Raw genomic sequence first — 21920 nt, 5'->3', positions numbered from 1 at the left:
AATTCAATGCACAAAAATATGGCCTTCCTGTTCTGTGATTAGGGGGATCTCCACTTACCCTGTCCTACTCCCTAAAGGTGTAGGGAGCTGTCATTCTATCTCTGTTTATCCTTCTCCATATATGGGATAGGCAGCGGTTGCACTCACATTCTCACTCCCAGTCCTGTCCCCCGCCCCAACTTATTGCCTACATACATTCTCCCTAATTTCTTCTGACATCTATAAAGGTTATGCCATTCTGTCCAGCTTAGAGCACCCTGTAGCTTCAGTCCCATTGACAGGAATGGGAGATGGTGGCCATTTTCTTAAATGGCAAAACTTTATGAGCTGGAATGCAGACACCAGAAATTCATCAGAAATCTTAAAAAAAAATAAAAATAAAAATAAAAATAAAAAAAACCCACCCTCCCACACACACACATCTCAGAGGAAGGGGCAGGCATTGCCCCTTATTGGAGGCAGCAAAATGGTATAATAATGCTTATTTTAAGAGAATCTTCTTTTTGGTGTTATGGTACATTTATCCTATTTGTTGTATCTCCATAATAGATTTAAAAGAAATTAAACCCTACATTTATGCAATTTAAGTATTTTAAAGATAAAATATTTTGAGAGGAAATCGTTTATTTGGGATCACTGTTTTATGCGGTAAAATAAAAATAAAGTCATTTAGTTAATTATTTTGCTTGCTAAATGCCAATATTCATGTGGGGAAATGTTTGCATCCAAACTTTCAGGGTGAGCTGCTTCTCCATGATCCCTTCTTTGAATTTAGTTTTCTCTCCAAGTTAAACAAGAAAGCTTTTTTCCAATACGGAGAGTTTCTAAATGTGAGGAAAAAAATTTTCTTCATGAGAAACACTACAAAAAATGACACTAATTCCATGTGGTTACAGCACAGACCTAAACAGAAGACTGTTTAAACCAAAGTGAGACCACAAATTAAAAGGCTGTGTGTCCCCACTCCCCTAACACTGTAAAGACAGTGATTCAGACAATGATTTATTTTCTTACATTCTATTAAAAACAGTAGTAATAAATAGAAGCAGGGGGAAGGATGGAAAGAGGGAGAAGAAGCCATGTTGGGATTAGTACGATACTGCAGCAGATAAATCTCCAGTAATCAACAGACTTTTTATGTTTTTAAATGTTCTATAATGGACAGTACAGTACATATGTTGCAAATGATATTTATTATCCATTTTTAAACAAAACGTGTGTTAAGTTATATGGGCTTGTTGTTTTCATTTGCTTTTTGACAACCCCAGACTAACATTTGGATTCCCCAGTCACACACAGTTGTCATCGAACACTATCCCCCACAGGCTGTGGTCCTTCCAGATAGCGAGAATCCTGGTCAGGTAATGAAATCTAGTCTCTGGGCAGCAGAGGGTTGAAGCTGAACCAACATAATCATAAATGCCTTACTTTTATTCTTTTCTAGCTTCCACCCATGCCCCAATTATACAAAGTCTTTGTATTATCCTCCTTTCCAACAAGAGTTTTGAAATGAGCTCCCTTCTGAATTCTACTGGTCTAGCAGCTGCTACTGTTGAATAAAGACTGAGTATATCCTCGCCACAATGCTCCCAAATCTATGTCATGCATAGGAACACAGACTGAATCCTGGATTTGAATCCTGAGCTCCCAATTAGGAATGCAGAAAATTTACCACTGCACCACAAAGTTGGCACCCTAAAACTTTTGATGTTAAAAATTACTTCATTTATTTTGATAGAGTGAAATTTGCTATTGCATGCCACAACAGTTCAAAACAATTTTTAAAAAAAGCAGGATTGCAACCTCATATGCTATAATTTTGCCACGTGTCCTTAAGAACATAAGAACGGCCATACTGGGTCAGACCAAAGGTCCATCTAGCCCAGTATCCTGTCTTCCAACAGTGGACAATGCCAGTTGCCCCAGAGGGAATGAACAGAACAGGTAATCATTAAGTGATTCATCCCCTGTCGCCCATTGTTTCCTTCATGAAAACTATACGCCAAAAGTTTTTAAAAACAATTTTAAAAAATTGTTGTCAATATAATTGCATAATTAAGAGAGAAAAGAGATGCCTTTCTCCTATGGTGTGAAATAAGATGGCGAGTCAATGAAGCAGATATGGGAAAACTGCTGGAGACTGTAGACGTTGCTGAGGAGAAGATTACTGCACTGAGAACTGTGATGCTGTGTATAGGGTCAATGATTTGATCAGTGACAGACAGTCAGGTAGGATGTTTGTGATCCAACACTTCTTTTCATCCTACCCAATTTTACCTCAACTTCCCTTAGTCTGTTGTGTTGTATATGAGCGTTTTAATGACTTCCTTGTTAGAAAAAATATATATAAAAAAATATCTAAAAACTTAGCAGCACAAAACAAAAGGCAACATTTTGGGTTGTAGAACTGAGAGAACCAAATATATATTGCCAAAAGCTAGTCTAGTGCAGTGGTTTTCAACCTGTGGTTTGCAAACCTCTGGGGGTCTGCTATGTCTAGACTATGTCTAAGGGGTACATGAAAGGTTCCCGTTAACATAAACAGTGGTTTTCAACCTGTGGTCTGTGGACCCTTGCAGATCTGCGGAGTATGTCTAAGACTTCCAAAGCAGTCCGCACCTCCATTCAAAAATTGTAGGGGTCCACAAATGAAAAGAGACCATTGGTCTAGTGCATTATAAGCAGCCAACTTAAGAGAAAGCTTCAGGACCTAGACAAATTAGAGGATTGGGCAGAAAAAAACCTGATGAGGTTCAACAAGGACAAGTGCAGAGTCCTGCACTTAGGACGGAAGAATCCCATGCACTGCTACAGACTAGGGACCGAATGGCTAGGTAGCAGTTCTGCTGAAAAGGACCTAGGGGTCACAGTGGACGAGAAGCTGGATATGAGTCAACAGTGTGCTCTTGTTGCCAAGAAGGCTAACGGCATTTTGGGCTGTATAAGTAGGGGCATTGCCAGCAGATCGAGGAACGTGATCGTTCCCCTTTATTCGACATTGGTGAGGCCTCATCTGGAATACTGTGTCCAGTTTTGGGCCCCACACTACAAGAAGGATGTGGAAAAATTGGAAAGAGTCCAGCGGAGGGCAACAAAAATGATTAGGGGTCTGGAGCACATGACTTATGAGGAGAGGCTGAGGGAACTGGGATTGTTTAGTCTCCAGAAGAGAAGAATGAGGGGGGATTTGATAGCAGCCTTCAACTACCTGAAGGGGGGTTCCAAAGAGGATGGAGCTCGGCTGTTCTCAGTGGTGGCAGATGACAGAACAAGGAGCAATGGTCTCAAGTTGCAGTGGGGGAGGTCCAGGTTGGATATCAGGAAAAACTATTTCACTAGGAGGGTGGTGAAACACTGGAATGCGTTACCTAGGGAGGTGGTGGAGTCTCCTTCCTTGGAGGTTTTTAAGGCCCGGCTTGACAAAGCCCTGGCTGGGATGATTTTGCTGGGAATTGGTCCTGCTTTGAGCAGGGGGTTGGACTAGATGACCTCTTGAGGTCCCTTCCAACTCTGATATTCTATGATTCTATGATTCTATGACTCCAATCATCAGACTGAACTAGTGACTACCAGTTCTGGAAATGTAGTGGTGTACTGCACGCACAGATGCAAGACCACTGGACCAGATTCTTAGCTAGTATAAATTGGTGTATCTTCACTGACTTCAATGGAGTTACACCAATTTACACTAGCTGAAAATCTGGCCCATTTAGTCTCTGATGTCTATGCAGGGAGTGCCACATGCCCACTGTAAAAGACAGCACTGGAGATTACATTATTGAAACTAGATCTTGCCGGATCAAATTTATGCTTGGGGAATGTTTTAAAATAGTTTTTAGATTCCAGATAGGAACAGAGGACGAGAAGGACAGTAGGATGTAGTTTTGGTTTTGTTCCTCACAAAGCAGAAACTAATTTATTGGGGGGGGGGGAGGGAGGGGATTGTGAGAGCGGAGGAACCACAGAGACAGAAGCCAGTACATTTGTGAGCTGAGTGGGAACTGGTTCAGACCTCCTCATTGAAAGCAGTCACTGGCAACAGGACACAAAGAACTTTCACAGAAGGGATCCTAACGTGATAATAGTCACAGCCCATTTAATATAAGAAATAAGCTACTAGTGACAAACATATGAGCAAATACAATAATTCACATATTTTCAAATGGAAATTTGACAAGTATTTGGAGAAAAAAAGACTTTGCCTTATAACTTCTAGATGAACAGAAGAGACAAAGAGCTGGAGAAATTTCATGGTCTCCTGCCATCCTAAAAATTCCTACACTTGACAAAGTAAAATTGCTGTCATTTTCTAGGCAGTAAATGTTTTACTGCTGGGAAAGGATTTTGATGTTTGTAACTTCTATTGAAGTGCAGTATGAAGTACTTTTCAAACAAAAATATTGCCACATCTGAGAAACAGACCAACAGGAACTATAAGACACTTGTTCATCTGTATTTCTGTGACTTTTCTCACTTGGTATTATTTGCAACCATACTTTCATGTCTGGCATCAGAGCCAACTCTACTTAATATCATACATTATTTTTTATCATGTTGTTAAATACGTTTGCCAGTTTTGCTGCCTACATATGATTAGTGAGGTTTGCACATACTCAATGACACAATCCAGAGCATGACATTTTTGCAGAAAATGGGTTTACTGTGAAATGTCTCTTTAGAAGTTTGCTCTCCTTTACAGCTTTGATCCACATGACATCAACAGTCCTGCATTTTGAATGTGTGTTTACCATTTACAGTCTGTGTATCTATCACTTTCACACTACACTGCTACTAAGAGCTATGCTAGTCACAAACAGTCCCTTTTCTTCTTAGGTGATCTGAGTTTTCGCTACATAAAACCAAGTCTCTTAAAATGCTTTCATCTGTGATCTTTACTTCCATAATGACTTGACATTTAAATTCTGTTATGCATCAACACTTCACAGAAATACTTGATATGTCTGAATGGATTTGAAAGCCTGCAAGTGAAGAAAATAAAAAAACCCTGGTTTTGAATATCAAAAGTATTTTAACAGGCTGCATGGACCAAGTTTTATTGACCAATTAACTTCCGGTACAAATGAAATATTTGAGAGTTTAGATATAAGAAAAATACTTACTGGTAAATATCTTTTCTGAGTACAGCTCTGCTAAGAGGGTTGTCAGCCTGGGGAGCCATAGAGACGGAGCCAATCTTGACAATCAAAGTGTCTTCTTTTATTGCCTGATTAGCTTCAGCTAAGGCGAGAGAAAACATGCATCTGTTTTATAAGTGAGTGTGTGCACAGAGGTACACAGCAGACATATATAAAAAATTGTTTATAAAGAATCTCTGAATCATACTATGTACTAAGGATTCAATCTAGCAAAAATTTATGCACAAGAATTACTACTTGCGCAAATAACCCCATTGCAGTCAATAGCACTACTATGACGATATACAACAAAGAAGGCTGTTACTTGGTGCACAATTTCCCGATCAAGTTCTGTCTTGCACTTAAATCATAATCTGTGACCTCTTGTTCTACCTTGAGATATCTTATTTTAAAAATACCTTTTCAAAAGGATATTGATTCCAACAGATTTTCATATTCTACAGCTGCTTCCTCGTGAACACCCTACTGAAGTATATGAATATCTAAAATGTTAAAATATTACTCGGCCTTATGTTGTGGGCCCCTTTGGAAGGTATGAATCAAATAATGCAAGATTTTACAGTCTCACCATACAATAGCAGATCTTTCAACAGTTATCCCTGGAGCACACCTTACTGATTGCAACAAACATGATAAACACAAAGATAGCAAGATTGGGCTCAGTGGTGTGCAATATATATTCAGCACAGTATATAATACCCTACACACTGTGAAAAAATAAAAAGATGTGATATGTATCTGTGAAGAAAAGTCTCTTTGGTGACATTCTCAACTGCTATAATGAAAAACTGCTGCTTTTTACTTTGTCTAAATTAGGTTTTATATTTTAGCCAGATGAAGAAAAGGTTTACTTTAAATGAATGCTGTAGTAGATATAAAACCAGAGCTCTGTTGAGAAAAAAATTAGATTCTATTGCTCATACACTGAAGTTTCATGGCTCTCTTACATCATCACTGAAAAAAAATTGTGTTCTATTTCAACAGCTACAAAGACTTGCATTAGGTATTTTGCAGCACTCCTACTTTGAAGGATTTTATGGCAATTGGGAAGCTGCCAGTAATATCGTAAGTATATGACCGAGCATGCTCATAGAGTTTCCCACTCCATTTTCAGTATTATACATACTACATACATTAGACATATTAACCCATTTAATATGTAAGTACTTAAACCCAACCCATTTTACCATCTGTGGCCACCCAGTAAGATACTTCAGATACTTGTGCTGAAACTAAATGTTCAGCCACAGAAGAGAGTTGAAGTACTTTACTAAATAATGCATTGCTTGATGTGGAAAGAACTAGTCAGCCTTCAGCTTTTTTTTTTTGAATGGCTTCTACAGACCAATTCATTTCTTGGTAAATCAGACAGCCACATTCTTGGTAAATCAGACAGCCATGCTCTGTAGTCTGGACATATAATTTTTATGAACGGATCTCAGGGATCATAGAATTCTGGGTAATACAGAAAAAACAACATAATGCAAGATGCAGCAAAGTAAACCACTGAGTGACAACACAAATGATTTGATTGAAGGAAACCTATCTACCCAATATATCAGAGCCCAGATCCTTCAGTCTTTAATCTGACCAAAATGATGCTCAGATGTTTTGGTGGCAGGCACTGAAGGTGGAATTTTTAAATGCCCACAAAAAACTTTTTGTGCCAATAATTTTTCACCAAAACCAAATAGTTTTGGTTTTTTTTTTTTTTTTTTTTTTTTTACAAAGCCTAAATATTAGACTTAAACTACCTCCTGCTGGTGTTGAATTAACATAATGTGCTTTAAAATGTCTCTGGGAGAAGAGGGAAGTATATTAAATGTGTTTTAAATCTTATTTTAAATGTTTTGGGTGGCAGATCCCCATGCTAAGGATTGCGTTTTCTCCCTTTCTCACCCAAATCCTTTTTATGCTAAGGATTTTAGAATACTGAACAAAAGTGGTTCTGGGTCTCTTGTTTCCAGTATTTGTCACTTTGATCATTTATTACAGTGCAATAAATAGAACCCTATTCATTAGTCTCAATATTACTTGGGTCACCACCATACTTATGCTGTAAAACATGACATTATTTGTGAGCAAGATTGGCAAAAAAAAGTAACACTTGAGAAAGGTCTCCTGTCTTCTTCTTCTTTTTTTTTTTTTCCTTCTAAAAACAAGGGTTTGGATTTTGGTAAAAGAAACAAAAGTGTGTAAACGTATTCAATACTATTAGTACATACAACACTTGCAGCTTACCTATCACAAAATGTACCAAAGAGTAATGCAATGTCACATGGTTTAACAAATTAACTCTAACATATATAGAGAGTACCATACTAATTAATATTTTGATGCTTCTGTGTTGGGGGCAGAGGTGATTTATGTCCTGATTTACTGATGGAAAATACATCTCTTAACTCATATTCTGCCACACATACTCTCTTCAACTTTTCAGGGGAAATCTTCTATGGGGAAAATTATAATGAATAAAACCATGGTTGCCTGTTTATGTATTTCTAAAGCTCTGAGTAAGAATGTATATATTACACAGAATGAATGCACCCTGGGACAAATTTATTATAGCTATATATGTCATAAGGCCCCTCACATTCACTTTTGTTTTCATCTACCTGTAGTGCTGCACACCTGTGGCTCACTGGCAAAGCACTCACTTGACTAATATATGGGAAAGCTAATCTTGTACTCTATGTTTCATGAGTACATAAAATTCATTTTGCTCTTTTGTTAAATTAGATGACTATAAACATACTGCAAAAGTAGAAAACAGAAGTTACAGTACATGAAGTCAGGCGCCATACTGCAATTGTTATATTTTAGGATTCTTTAAACAGATATTTTAGAAGTAATTCTTAAATGTTTATGTAATCCAACTGTTACACAGCCTCAAGTGCTAAATTCTTTGTTTAGCACCGTGCTTGCACTTGGTGAAGCTTTTCATGCTTTTTGGCATTTTATGTAAAAAAAAAAAAAAAAAATCCTCAAGAATAGTGGCACAATTAAATAAAACTTATTTATATAATTTATGTAGGCTCCAGAATGCATAGTCATACACATGTACATTAACTTCATGAATCTAAGTAGTCCTTTTGAATTCAGTGGGACTACTATGAGTGTTAAGCTGCGCCATGTTTTCAGGATCAGGGCCCCAGACAGTAAGTATTTAAAATACAGTATATAACATCAACATTCATTTTTGTAACACCTTTAAGTTTCCTGGTATTAAAGAGACTGTCTTGTACAACATTTGTTTCAGTGTAATCATGTCTTTAGATATAGAGGAGTGAGAAAAAAATTATGATCAACATGAAAAGTGCAACGTTACAACTTGTCATCTTTGGGGATCACCAAGTCCAGCATGAGACTTGCTAGAAAACACCTCGGATCTGGTTGTGCTACTGAAATACTATCAAAGAAACATATGACACTTGGAACATTTTGTGCTGAAGAAAAGAAAAGTTACATTGAATTTTTAAAAAGAAAAGAGGCATCAGTGGTTACACAGGCCTGTGACTAATAGATGTCCTAACTGATGGCAAAGGAAAGAGCAAATATATTTTAATAGTTAATGTATGAAACATTTAAAGAAAATGTGCCCAGTATAGTACCATGTAGCATATTGAAATAGCAACTTTTTTTGGTATACTGTAATTACGTGAAACTAATATATGAACACCTCTTGCAGGTGTTGTACTATATAGTACAGAGGCCTTCAAAAGCAATTAAAATCCTAATATTTAAAGGGCCACTGTTAATTTAAAAATAACAGCTGGTCATATTCAAGCCTTGGCCTTTGTTACAGTCTCTAGACTTCATGGGCAAGGAGACCTCAATGTCCTCATTCAGAAGTACCTGAGTTTAGAAAGGGTTGGGGTAAAAGAAGAGATGGAAAGGGTCTGGCACTGACCTTCATATTTTCATGAAACTCCAGAACTTCTAGTTTTTGGGGTTAGTTTGTTCTTTTTTATTTCAATAAAGTTTTAACTTTTTTGGCCATTCTTTATACATGCATGTGTGTTTACCGCCTTCATTCAAGCTTACACACAGCAGTTCTGCTATTTGTAATTGCTTAAAAACATGGATAGCACAGGGTCAGTCTTTCTTTCTCTAGGCCAGCCAGAGCATTTTTTATAAATGTAATTTTAATGAAGTGCAAAGCTACAGATGTTGCAAAAACATATTCTTTAAAAAATTTCCTTGACAGCATGCCTCAGACTCCCTTCCCAGCAGAACGATAACTCTTCCTTGCCAACAAAGCCATTCTAATTTTATCTGACTGTATTTCTGCCATTCCCAGTTGGAAAATTGTAGAGGATGTTGGCAAAAAAATAATCCAACTAAACTCTCTCTGTCTGCACCTCTTGTTGTTAGGTTATGTGAAAATTTAAACTTTACCCTCATGGGTTTAGATTGTGTATTATTGCAGATAATAGTCACAACCCATACCTATATGACTTATGTAAACATAGCATTATAACAGTAATGCATTTTACTCCTTTCTCAGAAGAGTAGTTGATAGTGGGAGTACAGGTTTCAGAGTGGTAGCCGTGTTAGTCTATATCAGCAAAAAGAACAAGGAGTCCTTGTGGCACCTTAGAGACTAACAAATTTATTTGGGCATACACGAATTGGGTTTTAGCCCACGAAAGCTTATGCCCAAATAAATTTGTTAGTCTCTAAGGTGCCACAAGTACTCCTCATTCTTTTTAGTGGGAGTACAGTACTTGTAACTGTATAGTCTCTATCTGTCTGTAGGTGTACTTTTAACGTTAATGTCTTTCTATGTAGATGTAAGAATTAAAAGCATGAGTATAAATATAATAAATATATTTTGTGGTGGGCATCAAGCCACTTAATGCAGAGACTTAGAGTAGTGGTTTAACTGAGCACAAGGCTTTTACACCCTCCATCTTTCTAAGTACCCATCCATCTGCCCAACTGTCTGAAGGCTTGTCTAAACATGACCATTTAGTTTGTGGCAAGCTGAGATGTGAATCTACTTCGCACTAGCCTGCCATAGACTGACTGACTGTGGACCCTGCTCATGTGCATTAACAATTTGTTAATGATTTTTCATCTAGTCCTCTTTGAAATGGAACTAAAGCAAGGCTCATTAACAAACTGTTAATGCATATTAGCAGGGTCCACACAGACAGTTAGTCTGCAACATGCTAATTCTGGGATAGATTCACACTCCAGCTTGCTATGAACTGAATGTTCATGTAGGTAAACCCTGAGGGTTTTCAATAGTTCCCTACCATAAGGTCCTGTTCCTGCAAATGGATCCATCTGACCTAGGTGGATTCTTGTATCAGCATGGACACCCGCTGGCCTCAAAGGGGTTCAGTGCTGGCACAAGAGTCAACTCTTGCAGATCTAATTGCAGACTCAGGGCTTAAGTTCTCTCCATGCAACTCCTGACCAACTCCTTTAACAATCACATTCACAGCCCAAATGCTATGGACAGACAAAGGTAGACCTCCAAAGTAATTATTTCTATAACTCTTAAGAAATCTAGTGTGTATCATATTAATTACATTTTCCATCTCTGTGCCTTGCAGTATGAGAGCCCCAGGGACATTGCTAAATATGCCATTATCACAAGAAGCAGTGAGATAATTGAGATAGAACCTTTTGGTCAAAGAGACTAGATTTCCCTGTAATTCACATGTCTAGAGTGCAAAGAAACTTGCTTAAGAGATATGTTTCATCTTGTGGTATTTAACCTTCACCAAAGAACATGAAGGAAGTCAATGTTTCACATAATAAATATATTCATATAGTACATAGTACCTCCTGTATCATGTTGCATTTCCTCAGTTTTGGGAAAGAAGACTCTGATTACACCTGTGTTGATATAAATCAGAGGTAAGTTCCGAGATGTTAGAGTATGAGTCCTCATAGGTTGGCCAGGTGATTTGCTTTTCTCTTTTTGATTCCTTGGCAGCCTTGCTTGAAATATACTTGCAATTGCATTAAGCAAAGGGAAACATAGGACAACATCAAATGCCTGAGCAGAAAGAAGGATCTCGTGAAGAAAATGAGGAGAACCATCATTAAGACCTTCAGATAACTTATGGAAAGTTCTTCGTTCATTTCTTGATATCAACTTGTGCCGGACATTTTTTGTCACAGCCTTTGTATAAGTGAGAGAGAGAAATCCATGTTGTTGGTGTGAGCCATCTAAAAGTTTTGCAGTTGTCTGTTCCAGGAAAAAGAAACAATAATGAAAACTGTTGTAAAGAGAACAGGTTAAACATCTTAAACAGAGAGCAATTGCTATTATTTCTTTATTAGCCCATCTTTTCAGGGTTTTTTTTTTTTTGGGGGGGGGGGCTTCTTACTTTCTCCAAACAACTTAAGAAAAGGTTTATTTAAATCTTTAGAAGGGCCATCTACCTCATAGCACTGCAGAAAGTCAAAATTTACCAAAAAATATGTATTAAAAAATTGTGCATAAGCTTAAAATTATCTACATTCGCTAACCCCTGCTTCATTTTAGAGAGTTTATTATCGCTTTTATTCCCTTTCATTCCCTCTGTGGGCCCAACCATCACTCTGTACCAGTGGTGGCAAGATAACTTTGTACTTAAAATTTCTCCTGCAGAACACCCACAATACTAATACACTAAATAATTCATCTCAATACATTAAAAAAACTTTCAAAATTTTTTGCAAGATTTCTTTTCACAGAGGGAAAGATTTTCAAAGACACATTTGGAAGTTAGATGACTAACTCCCATTGGCTGTCAGAGTATATTAGGCTCCTGACATCTTATACCTTTGAAAAATCTCCTCCAGTATCTGGATGAAACATTCATTTCTGACTGAAAGTTGACCTTGAGTGAGCTACTGCAGAATTTGAGAATTTTAAAATAAATTAATAAAACAAATTAAATAATTTTAGTAATAAAGGAAAGCAAATAAAATCAAATTGGTTTTGACATAATATTATATATCATTATATTAATAGTGTTTAATCACTCAAGCATAAGTATAGCAACTGCATTTTGTAAATAGAGTAGATCATTCTTTCAACATTTTCAGATTTTATTTATTCAGAATTACTAATTAATGTATTTTTTAAATGTAAGCACTAACTTCTTAAATAAATGTAAAAAGTATGTGAAATGCTGAGAAGCTGAAAGATCATATGATTAAGTGAATTGTAACAAATTAGTAAGTTAGCTTTCACTCTTATTAGAACAAATTTAAACAACTAGAATAAGTAAAAGAATGATGGACATATTCATGACAGAAAATAAATCAAATGGAACAGAACTTCCACTAACACAAAAATATTCCATATAATCTATCACACCACTAAAGATAAAGGGTCCGTGCTGTAACCTGCTCAGGTCTCTACTCCCATTAACTTCAATGAGAGTTGCTAGAAAAATTGTATGATTGTATTTTTATTAATTTAAAAAAAAATAATTTCTGTGAATATGAGAGACTGGATACATAAGGTTTGTCTACATTGGGGAAAATCCCACACTAGCTACTCTGTATTAACTCCCCATGTGGACATTTGTACTGCACACTAAGAGTACCTTTGTGCACATTAGCTTAATACACTTCAGAAGCGTACTAAACAAAACTGCCTGAAAGCACTCTTGATTACACTTATGGCGGCATGCAGAGTACAAACATTGCATGTCCCCCCAGCACAGGTATACATTTCAGTGTGGATGGTGAAGCACTGCTTAGGTGAGTAAGGACACACCAGAACCCTAAGGTATGTACCTCACATGGCTTTCCACATGCTCAAGCAGTGCCTCCCATATCTACACTGCTATTTTTAGCAGTGTACTGTCCCGTTGCCTCCCCATGCCAGAGCCTTTTCCACAGGAGTGAAAGGCTCTGGCTGTGGGGAAAGACTCACACTGCCAGAACCTTTCACTGCTGTGTGTAGCTACGCACTGCAGTCTGGATGCAGCCTGCTTTTTACTCAGAAGTGTGACTACACATGTACCCTATATGTCATCAAAAGTGTAGATATGTGTAGTGTGCAGTAAGGCACCCCAATAGTTCTGGGTTTTGTGGGTCTGTCTGCTTTAACCCACAAAACTCCTGTCCTGGTTGAACCAGCTCCTATCCTGCAGGGCTTGCTGGGCACAGCTCCCTGCTCCAGGAGTTACAACTGGGCCCCTGGCATTGCAGTATTGCTCAGGTTTGCCCTGGCCCCCCTGATGGTGGTGAGGCTAGGCCAAATTTGTGTGAGCCTGTGCACCAAGTTGCAACATCACTTACTCAAATTTGACCTGGCCACCTCCCTTCAGGGGAGTAGGGCCAAACCTGAGCAGCACTGCGACCCCATGCACCAGGAGCCAGGTAGCAATGCTCGAAGTAGGGAGGTGAGCCAAGCCTAACAGGCACCCAGGTTAGCACATTTTGGCCCTTTATGCTTTTTTTGGAATTATTTCTAGGCCACTTCAAGTTTTATGCTTGCTCATGACTATTTATCAAATACGAAAAAGGCCATGCAAGAGAAACAGTTAAGTAACTCATATTACTTGCTGGCTGAGACTACTGTAATGTTCTGAGACTTTCAAGGAATTGTGACCACATGAACGGTTTGCTGTAATTAGTGCATATATTGTAAATAATATATGTGAATAAATTAGTTTAAGGCATAGCTCAGTTATGTAAAGTAATTAAAGGCACTGAGAATATCATTACAGCCACCACAAACAAGGTACAACGTACAATACTGGCTTTTGCTCACACATTTGGGCCTCAATCACTTCCATACATGCTTATCTTTAAAGTATTTGAGCAGTCCCACTGATTTCAATGGGACTACTCACATACTTAAGCTTACGCATGTGCTTAAGTGCATTGTGCGATCAGGATCTTAGTTACTTTAAATGAGGAATTCTAGCTGTGCCACTTTACCAAATAGCAGTGGTGTAGATTTCAGAGGAACACAAAGGACACTGCTTCCCCGGGGGGAGGGAGAGCATTGGCCTGCTAAACCCAGGGTTGTCAGTTCAATCCTTGAGGGGGCCATTTAGGGAAACTGGGGCAAAAATCTGTCTGGGGACTAGCCCTGCTTTGAGCAGGGGGTTGAACTAGATGACCTCCTGAGGTCCCTTCCAACCCTGACATTCTATGATGCCCAGGCCCAGGCAAAAGAATTTGACAATTGTTGTCAGAGAACAAAAAGGGAGTAAAATAGATAATAAATATATTTAGTACAGAGAATTTATAAATGACAAATAATGGGAAGAAACTAATGACATTTGAGATAATTTTTCTCCTACTTGTATTTGTTAATGGAAGTTCTGTGGTATACGTTTTAAAAGGATTTCTTACAGGAGGAAAGAAGCCAGAGAAATTACTGAAAGGGTCCTGCTTGCTGACGGGTCGAACCAACAAGGTACGTCTGTTCAGCTTGTCAGTACAGGAAAGGAATACACCTCCGTATTGCCCCAGAGACCAACACTCTTCCCCAAGGCTTGAGGTGATGAACAGAGAGGAGGAAAAAGACAAAAAGAAAAACAAAACAAAACAAAAGCCATAAGCCAAAAAAATGTAGAATTTTAAATTATGCTGAAATTTGCATAGCTCTGCACAGCTGTGAGATATAGCATGTGTCATACACACCTTCTGAAATGCCCAAATTCAAGGAAATCAAAAGAAATACTGGTGTGAAAAATATAAATTTGAAAAACTGTAATTTATGGGAAAGGACAACCCAACCAAGAGGTCATGGAATTAAAATCTAATAGAATTCTGCACACAAAACAGACTTATCACTTGATTTTCCCGGAAATAAAAATTCAGCAAAAAGCTTTATTAGCGTGGACGAGGATGATTACAAGAACAAAAGAATTGAGAAAGGAAAACAGTATCCAATTACATTTCAAATTTAGAGTACTTGTTCATAAGCACAAAATTGGTTATGAAGTGGTAAAATTATGTTTTATATTATAATTCTTGCAATCATTCTTCTGAACATGTCTGAGAACAAAGAAAAATTATATTGTTTAAGTTTTAGAACAGAGTTATTTTGTTAAGCATCTTATTCCACTACAAAAATCTCACCACAAGTTTTTCTTTGCATTGTAGAAATATTCCTTCAGAATGTCCTGACTGCCAGCCTTCCCCTGGCCTGGAAAACAGAATGTTCACCTTATCTGTTCTCTGCATTTGCTTTGAGTCCACAGAATTTAGTCATATATAGAGTGTACTTTGAATAGTTTATGAATTGAAGCTGGCTTTGACAATGCAATTATGTTAAGTGGAGTAACTTAATAAACTGATAAAACTTTAGCAAAAAAAGAACACTACTAAGTTGGAAGGAAGCTTTGGAGAGTTTGAAGCTTTAGACTATTCAGAACAAAGAACCTCTCAAGTCTTTCACAGAACCTGTGGAAAAAGTAACTTGTTAATAGTATGAGGGCTTGGTGTATGCCGTTATATCTAAAAGCTTCATGGTATAGACTGCAACAGAAGTTTCTAGAAAGAAAATGTAAGGTTTGATTAGTAATTTTTACAATACATTCAAACAAATATATATTTCTAATTCAGAGAAAAGAAAGAATATTCAGAATGGCTCTACTTTTCATACACACCGTGTAGTTTGTTCGTTCATTGTACTAAGTCTCAAATTAGTTGAAAACTGAATTAAGGACAGAATGAGAGGCTAACACTGAATTTCCTTCCTATTGTTCTCATGGGAGACTTTAAAAAATGCCTATGGGATTTAGGAAAGTACAAGTCTCTCTTCAAGTAAGTAGGAATTGTGCTCCTAAATCCCGTAGGCACTTTTTAAAGGTCTCACCCTAATAATAAAATTTAAAATATTTTAATGGATTATTTGTTGAGTCTTCTCCCAGGAAAGGACACTAGAGAATTGTCCCATTTTCTCTTAATTATCATCTCCCACATACCTCCATGGATTCTGCTTCATGACAACTCATCATTCAGCTGATGAAGACTGTATGTGGCTCCCTCAGAGCTTATCAAGGCTATTCTATGTATTAGACTAGCACCTGCTACAAAGGTAATGAATTCAGTTTCCTGCATTACAGTGCAGCTACTCCACAATTACAAAAACATCTCTTTTATTAGAAATTTCCTTCTGATGCCTTAAAAATAAACAACTTATCAAGTAGTAGAGACAAAAAAACCCTAGACATTTACTATTTGGTAGAATAAAATTAATCACAATATAGTATTTGAGGCATTTCCTATTTTGTAAGCATTTGGACAACAGCTTCTCATTTAGTTCAACAAATACCAATTTTTAATGGTGCTACCCACATACAAAATGTATTTCTCCCTAAAGACTGAAATGGCTTATGTATACTCGACTCGACAAGCAAGTCGAATTCTGGGAAATTCTGATTATCAGTGCTTATTGTTTAAAAAAGTATAGCTATGGCTTATTTCACTATATTCCACAATGATTTTTTAATTAAAAGTCAAATAATAATTCTGTCAATGAAAAAAAACCTGCTTTCTTTTTTCAGAATGGAATTAATGTAGCATGACTTCCAGTAATTACCTGTTTCTGTAGTGGTCAATGTTGAAGCTTTCTATTTTACATTTGACTTTGGTGTATACATCTTGCACATCTACTGAGGCGCTGAGATCTTCTAATTCACTGACAACACAAATCTCTGCAATAACCAGTGATAATTAAAATGAACATCTATGAATTACAATCTCTAAATTTGTGTTATAAATAAAACACTGTTCATAAACCAGAAATATGCCTGGGTCACCACAATTTGTATTTGGATCTCTAATTCCCATCCTGCAAAGTTCAGGGATTTTTACTTAGTGAATTTTTGTTCAAACATCACACAGACAGGAGCCAGTCACAAAACTCAGATCCAGATTCAGAATCCAGACCTCTCTTAAAAATGCTGAGACTGTTTTGATTTGGGCTCAACTCTGCTGTAAAGCATACAACAGAAAGCTAAAATGTCAAAATAACTCAGAATGGAAAAATCCAATACTACAGTGATAATTGGAGTATAGAAACCTGGATAGATTAGATAATTCTAGGAGGCCAGAGTTTAGCAGCTGTCAAAGATGTTTTGCAATCTGAGTAGCCACTGACTACAAGATGGATAACATTTCTTACCAAATCCTCCACATTTTGCTTAAATAGAAGTCAGCTCTCAAATACAAATAGTTTTCTCAGAGCAACATGTCTTTCCTAGTTGTGATAATCCTGCTCCACTTAACCTGTTACTAAGATCAAGTTAATGTTTGTCACTTTAGGTGTCCGTTTGATATAACAGTTCTGTGGAAAAATAGTATGTGACCAAGTAATTAAAGATTATCATAAGGCACATGCACAAAAGGGACTGAATTAAGGCTGCACAGGTAACTTTAATTCTGGGATTTCCTAATTGTTGAGTGTTTGACTTTGTAACCAACTTTAAAGTTCTTTTAACATTGTTTCTGTGTATAATTATTTATATTCACAATAAGTATACATGGCTCTTTATATACAACATCTGCAAGATAGGAATTTACAATTTAAGATCCACTAGAAGAGAGACAAATGTGATTAATAAATACAATAACTCCTCCTCACTTACTGCTAAATAGACTCCTCAGATTATGTAATAAAAATGGGCAAAGGACATTAAAAAGGGACAGAAATTAGACTGAGACTCTGACTCTTATTAAAACATAAAAGCAATGTTAATGTTTACATAGTAGAGTTGAGAAATTAAACCTGAGACCGTTGGTGTCAGATTTTTTCAAGACATTTTTCTGCATAGCTTGCTCTCACTGTATTTTCCAAATGGATAGCATCGCAGTAAATCACTGAAAGTAGTGATGGGTTACTTTACTTTTCAGCTTCAGAATAGAATAGCACATCATTAAGTAAAGAATGCTTCCAGATTTCAGTATGTTACTGTGCAATTATGGCTATTAAATGAATCTAGAAAAATGTGCTGTTTTGAACTACTGTATTGAAATAACAGAACATCTTCCCTTCAAAATTTAGGGGAAAAAATTAGCACAGGATTTTTGTTCCGTACATTTTGGCTTGAAAACCAATTAAAAAGAATCAGGACCATTTACTGCTCTTGATCTGTGTGAACTGTAATTATTGACATCAATGGCAATTCTGTGGACAGAGAGCAGTATACAGCTTTCTCTATAGCCTTAGCTACCATTAAACAGGCTAGATTGGGGTGGGCAAACTTTTTGGCCCAAGGGCCACATCTAGGTATGAAAATTGTATGGCGGGCCATGAATACTCACAAAATTGGGGGTTGGAGGGTGAGAGGGCTCTGGCTAGAGGTGCGGGCTCTCGGGTGGGGCTGGGGATGAGGGGTTGAGGGTGCAGGAGGGTGCTCCAGGCTGGGACCGAGAGGTTTGGAGCATGGGAGGGGGAATCAGGGCTGGGGCAGAGGGGATTGGGGCATGGGAGAGGTTCAGGGGGCAGGCTCTGTTTGGCGCTTACCTCAAGCAGCTCCCAGAAACAGTGGCATGTCCCCCCTCCAGCTCCTACATGGAGATGCGGCAGGCGGCTCTGCGCACTGTCCTGTCCGCAAGTGCTGCTCCTTCAGCTCCCATTGGCTGCGGTCCCCAGCCAATGGGAGCTGCAGGGGCAGCGCTTGGGGTGGGGGCAGCATGTGGAGCCTTCTGGCTGCCCCTATGCATAGGAGCCAGAGGGGGGACATGCCCCTGCTTCTGGGAGCCGTGTGGAGTGGGGCAAGTCCCCGACCCCACTCCCTGGCTGGAGCGCCAGAGCAGGGTAAACCCCAGACCCCACTTCCCAATGGGAGCTCGAGGGCCGGATTAAAATGTCTGGAGGGCCTGATGTGGTTTCTGGGCTGTAGTTTGCCCAACACTGGGATAGAGATACTCAAATTAAACAATAGCATAAAAGAGACTTCATTTAGAGATGTAAGAACATAACTGAGAGCTAGGAATTCTTGAGCAATAATCCCAGCTCTGGGCAGAAACAATACTTTTAGGGCTTGAACAAGTCACCTAACCTCTTTGCTCTGGTGTCCTTGTTTATAAAAAGTATACATAATAATACTTACCTAACAACCATCATGGTGATGGCAGTAATTTAGATAATATCAGTAGAAAATGCTTTTAATTTTCAAAGTGCATTACAAGTGCCAAGTATTTTTTTATCCTCATCATGTCTCCTGAATTTTCAGATTTGTTTCCTATTAAGTTTCTGCTGTCAAATGTTCTGCTACATTTCTTTGTAAATTAACTTTAATCAGATAGATTAGTTTCTTCATTTTCTAAAACAGGGCACCAGTACATTTTGTTAACAAGGATGTCAAGTGTGCATCCTAAGAAAAATATGTATTTAAGTTAATACAATAATAAGCGATTTACAAAATCTGCATGATGAGTTATTTATAAATTGTATTAGTGCAAAAATGGTATTTCCCAAATAAAAACTATATTTTTATTTTCAACATAAAGTAATCTGAAACATATTAAATTCCTTCTTATTTTTAAAATATTATAGATATTGTGTTAAATTTATGTCTGTGACGCATGACTAGAAAGGGTTAAACATCCTGCAAAATAAATAACCCTCAAAACACATATGCGGAGATAATGTTTGTGTTTTTGTGTATTTACATATGTATGAGTAGGGTGGACAATGTAATCAACAGTCCCTGTCTATGCAGTATTCTGATAGTTCAGAGATCAAAAGAACATCCTAGCATTTAAATGAATTGTAAACACAGGATATCTTGGTATTCATCTCTCTTTGAAATGTACTGTGAATAGTGGAGGAACAAGCAAATTGCCTTATGTTAATTCTATAGCTAAGTACCGGTGATGGACCTCCTTCAAAGTCATCCTAATGACCTTTTGTTCCAGAGGAAATCCCAACTTGTCAAAGAGGACATGAAATTGTATTGGGTCCTGATTCTGTCATCTCAGATCTACTTAGGCTTCATCAGGGGAAGTTTGAGTTGCAAGACTGAGGTCCCAGTTATGCCGGTACGACCTGAATATGATATTTGGACATTGGGCTATAACCTATGAACCATTTCTGAAAGAACTCTTTGCAACTACGAAGCTTACCATCTCTGCTATGAATATGCACCTAAATGAATTGAACTCATGTCTGTATGTATACTGATCTTTTAACCTTACTCTCTCTGTGTTGTTTTTTAATAAATTTTAGTTAATAAGAATTGGCTGTAGAGTGTATTTGGGTAAGATCTGAAACATTCATTAACCTGGGAGGTAATGTGTCCGATCCTTTGGGATTGTTAGAACCTTTTCTTTTATATGATGAAATAAAGATTTACAGAAATGTTCATCATATTTGACATGATGATCACTTTAAGGGAACTGTGTTGTTTGGACTTCTGAATAACCAGTTAGGTAATAAAGAAGCTGTTCTATGCTGGCCTGGTAAATCTAAGTAGTAGAATACCCACCAGCTTTATGGGGATTTGTCTTCCCCATTCTTTGCAGTTCACCCTAATTGAGTGATCTTGGCTGGCTCCCATTGGGACCCTGGTCACAATGTTATTTAAAAATCAACACAATTTTTAAATGTTGATAGAAAAATGCAAAATTGTGTATAGCGGCTTACAGTTGGGCACATACTATCACAAGAAAAACTTATTAAAACATGCACACTGCTGATGCACAAACTTTTGTCCTGTATCATTTAAAATGACTAACAAACTTTTAATTCAGATTTAGTATAGTCCTATTCCTTTTGAGGATGAGCCATGTGCCAAATTAAATTTTAACAGCCACCTGTTTCTGAAGTCTCTGAGTAGGAAAAACAAGAGAATAACTTCACAAGAGAAAAAAATATATTGTTTTTCATACTTGCATAACTCAAAAGAAGTGAACAAATTGTCTTCAAATTTAAAAGAACACTTTGTGGGCTAAGACTAAGCCCCAAGACTGCCTTTACAATGCTCCCAATCTCTGCTAATCCAGGTGCAAAGGACAATGTTGAATTCTGATCCCATGCATGACAGCATATTGCAGTATGCTAAAACACTGGACAAACATGTGCATCTTTTTATAATTATCAGTTTTTAATTCATGAATACTTGCTCTAAATAGCTATTGGTTTTATCTTAAAATAACTACACACTTAAAGTACTAAATTAAAATAGATAATTCTATGTACCATACCTGTGACTTTACTTCCAGGATCTGGTGCAAACAGCTTTATAGTAATTTTTGGCAACATCCATTGCATCCACAAACTAACACGTCCACTTGATACTCCAATGTTACTTGTTGTTTGCTCCAAGGTAACAGAGTCTGAGAATGGAGAATCATCACCACCTTGTACAGAATCGGCCTAGAAAAAGAGAAATACTAACTGAAAAGGCTCAATGACCAATCAGATTATGTAATAATTTAGAAATACTTCACATGAATGTCTAAAATACTATAACAGGTCATATTCTTATACTGTATATAATATGCTTATACACTGATCATTTGTAAGCCACCTTCCAGTGTGGCACTAAATTAGTATTTCATTGCACTATTGAGTAGCACAGTTAATAAATAATAATACCTGTGCTCCTAGCACTTACACAATAAGATAATTACCTTCAGAGAAATATATAATTACTTAATCAGTACTATTCAATTAGTTGGCAACACTATAAGAAACATGGTCAAATCTACACCATTTCATACAATCTGATGGATTTTTTTCAAGAGAAAATATCTGTTAATTAAAAAAAATACTTTTTAAAATGCAAAAGCACCACAGATTATGGAAGCATTGGTAACAACTCCATAATTAAGGGTGCA

At 37.3% G+C, this 21920-nt stretch overlaps 1 protein-coding gene across 8 annotated transcripts in view; it reads right to left on the bottom strand.

Moving 5' to 3' along the window:
- Positions 1-21920, bottom strand: part of VPS13B (vacuolar protein sorting 13 homolog B) — a 948921-nt gene that overhangs the window by 324764 nt on the left and 602237 nt on the right. For 6 of the 8 annotated variants that reach the window (XM_034763367.1, XM_034763371.1, XM_034763373.1 and 3 more), the window contains exons 26-30: positions 21285-21456; positions 16675-16789; positions 14478-14619; positions 10953-11361; positions 5121-5238 (exon numbers count right to left, since the gene is read on the bottom strand). In XM_034763367.1, the coding sequence (XP_034619258.1) occupies positions 5121-5238; positions 10953-11361; positions 14478-14619; positions 16675-16789; positions 21285-21456 (956 nt within the window). Of the gene's footprint in view, positions 1-5120; positions 5239-10952; positions 11362-14477; positions 14620-15209; positions 15277-16674; positions 16790-21284; positions 21457-21920 lie in introns of those variants that run through there. The other 2 variants (XM_034763372.1, XR_004644784.1) reach the window with 2 other exon arrangements.

This window comes from Trachemys scripta, chromosome 2, assembly GCF_013100865.1.
Source record: "Trachemys scripta elegans isolate TJP31775 chromosome 2, CAS_Tse_1.0, whole genome shotgun sequence".
Classification (NCBI taxonomy): domain Eukaryota; kingdom Metazoa; phylum Chordata; order Testudines; family Emydidae; genus Trachemys; species Trachemys scripta.
Note: the sequence above shows the minus strand (reverse complement) of the source record. Positions and strands in the feature narration are given on the sequence as shown.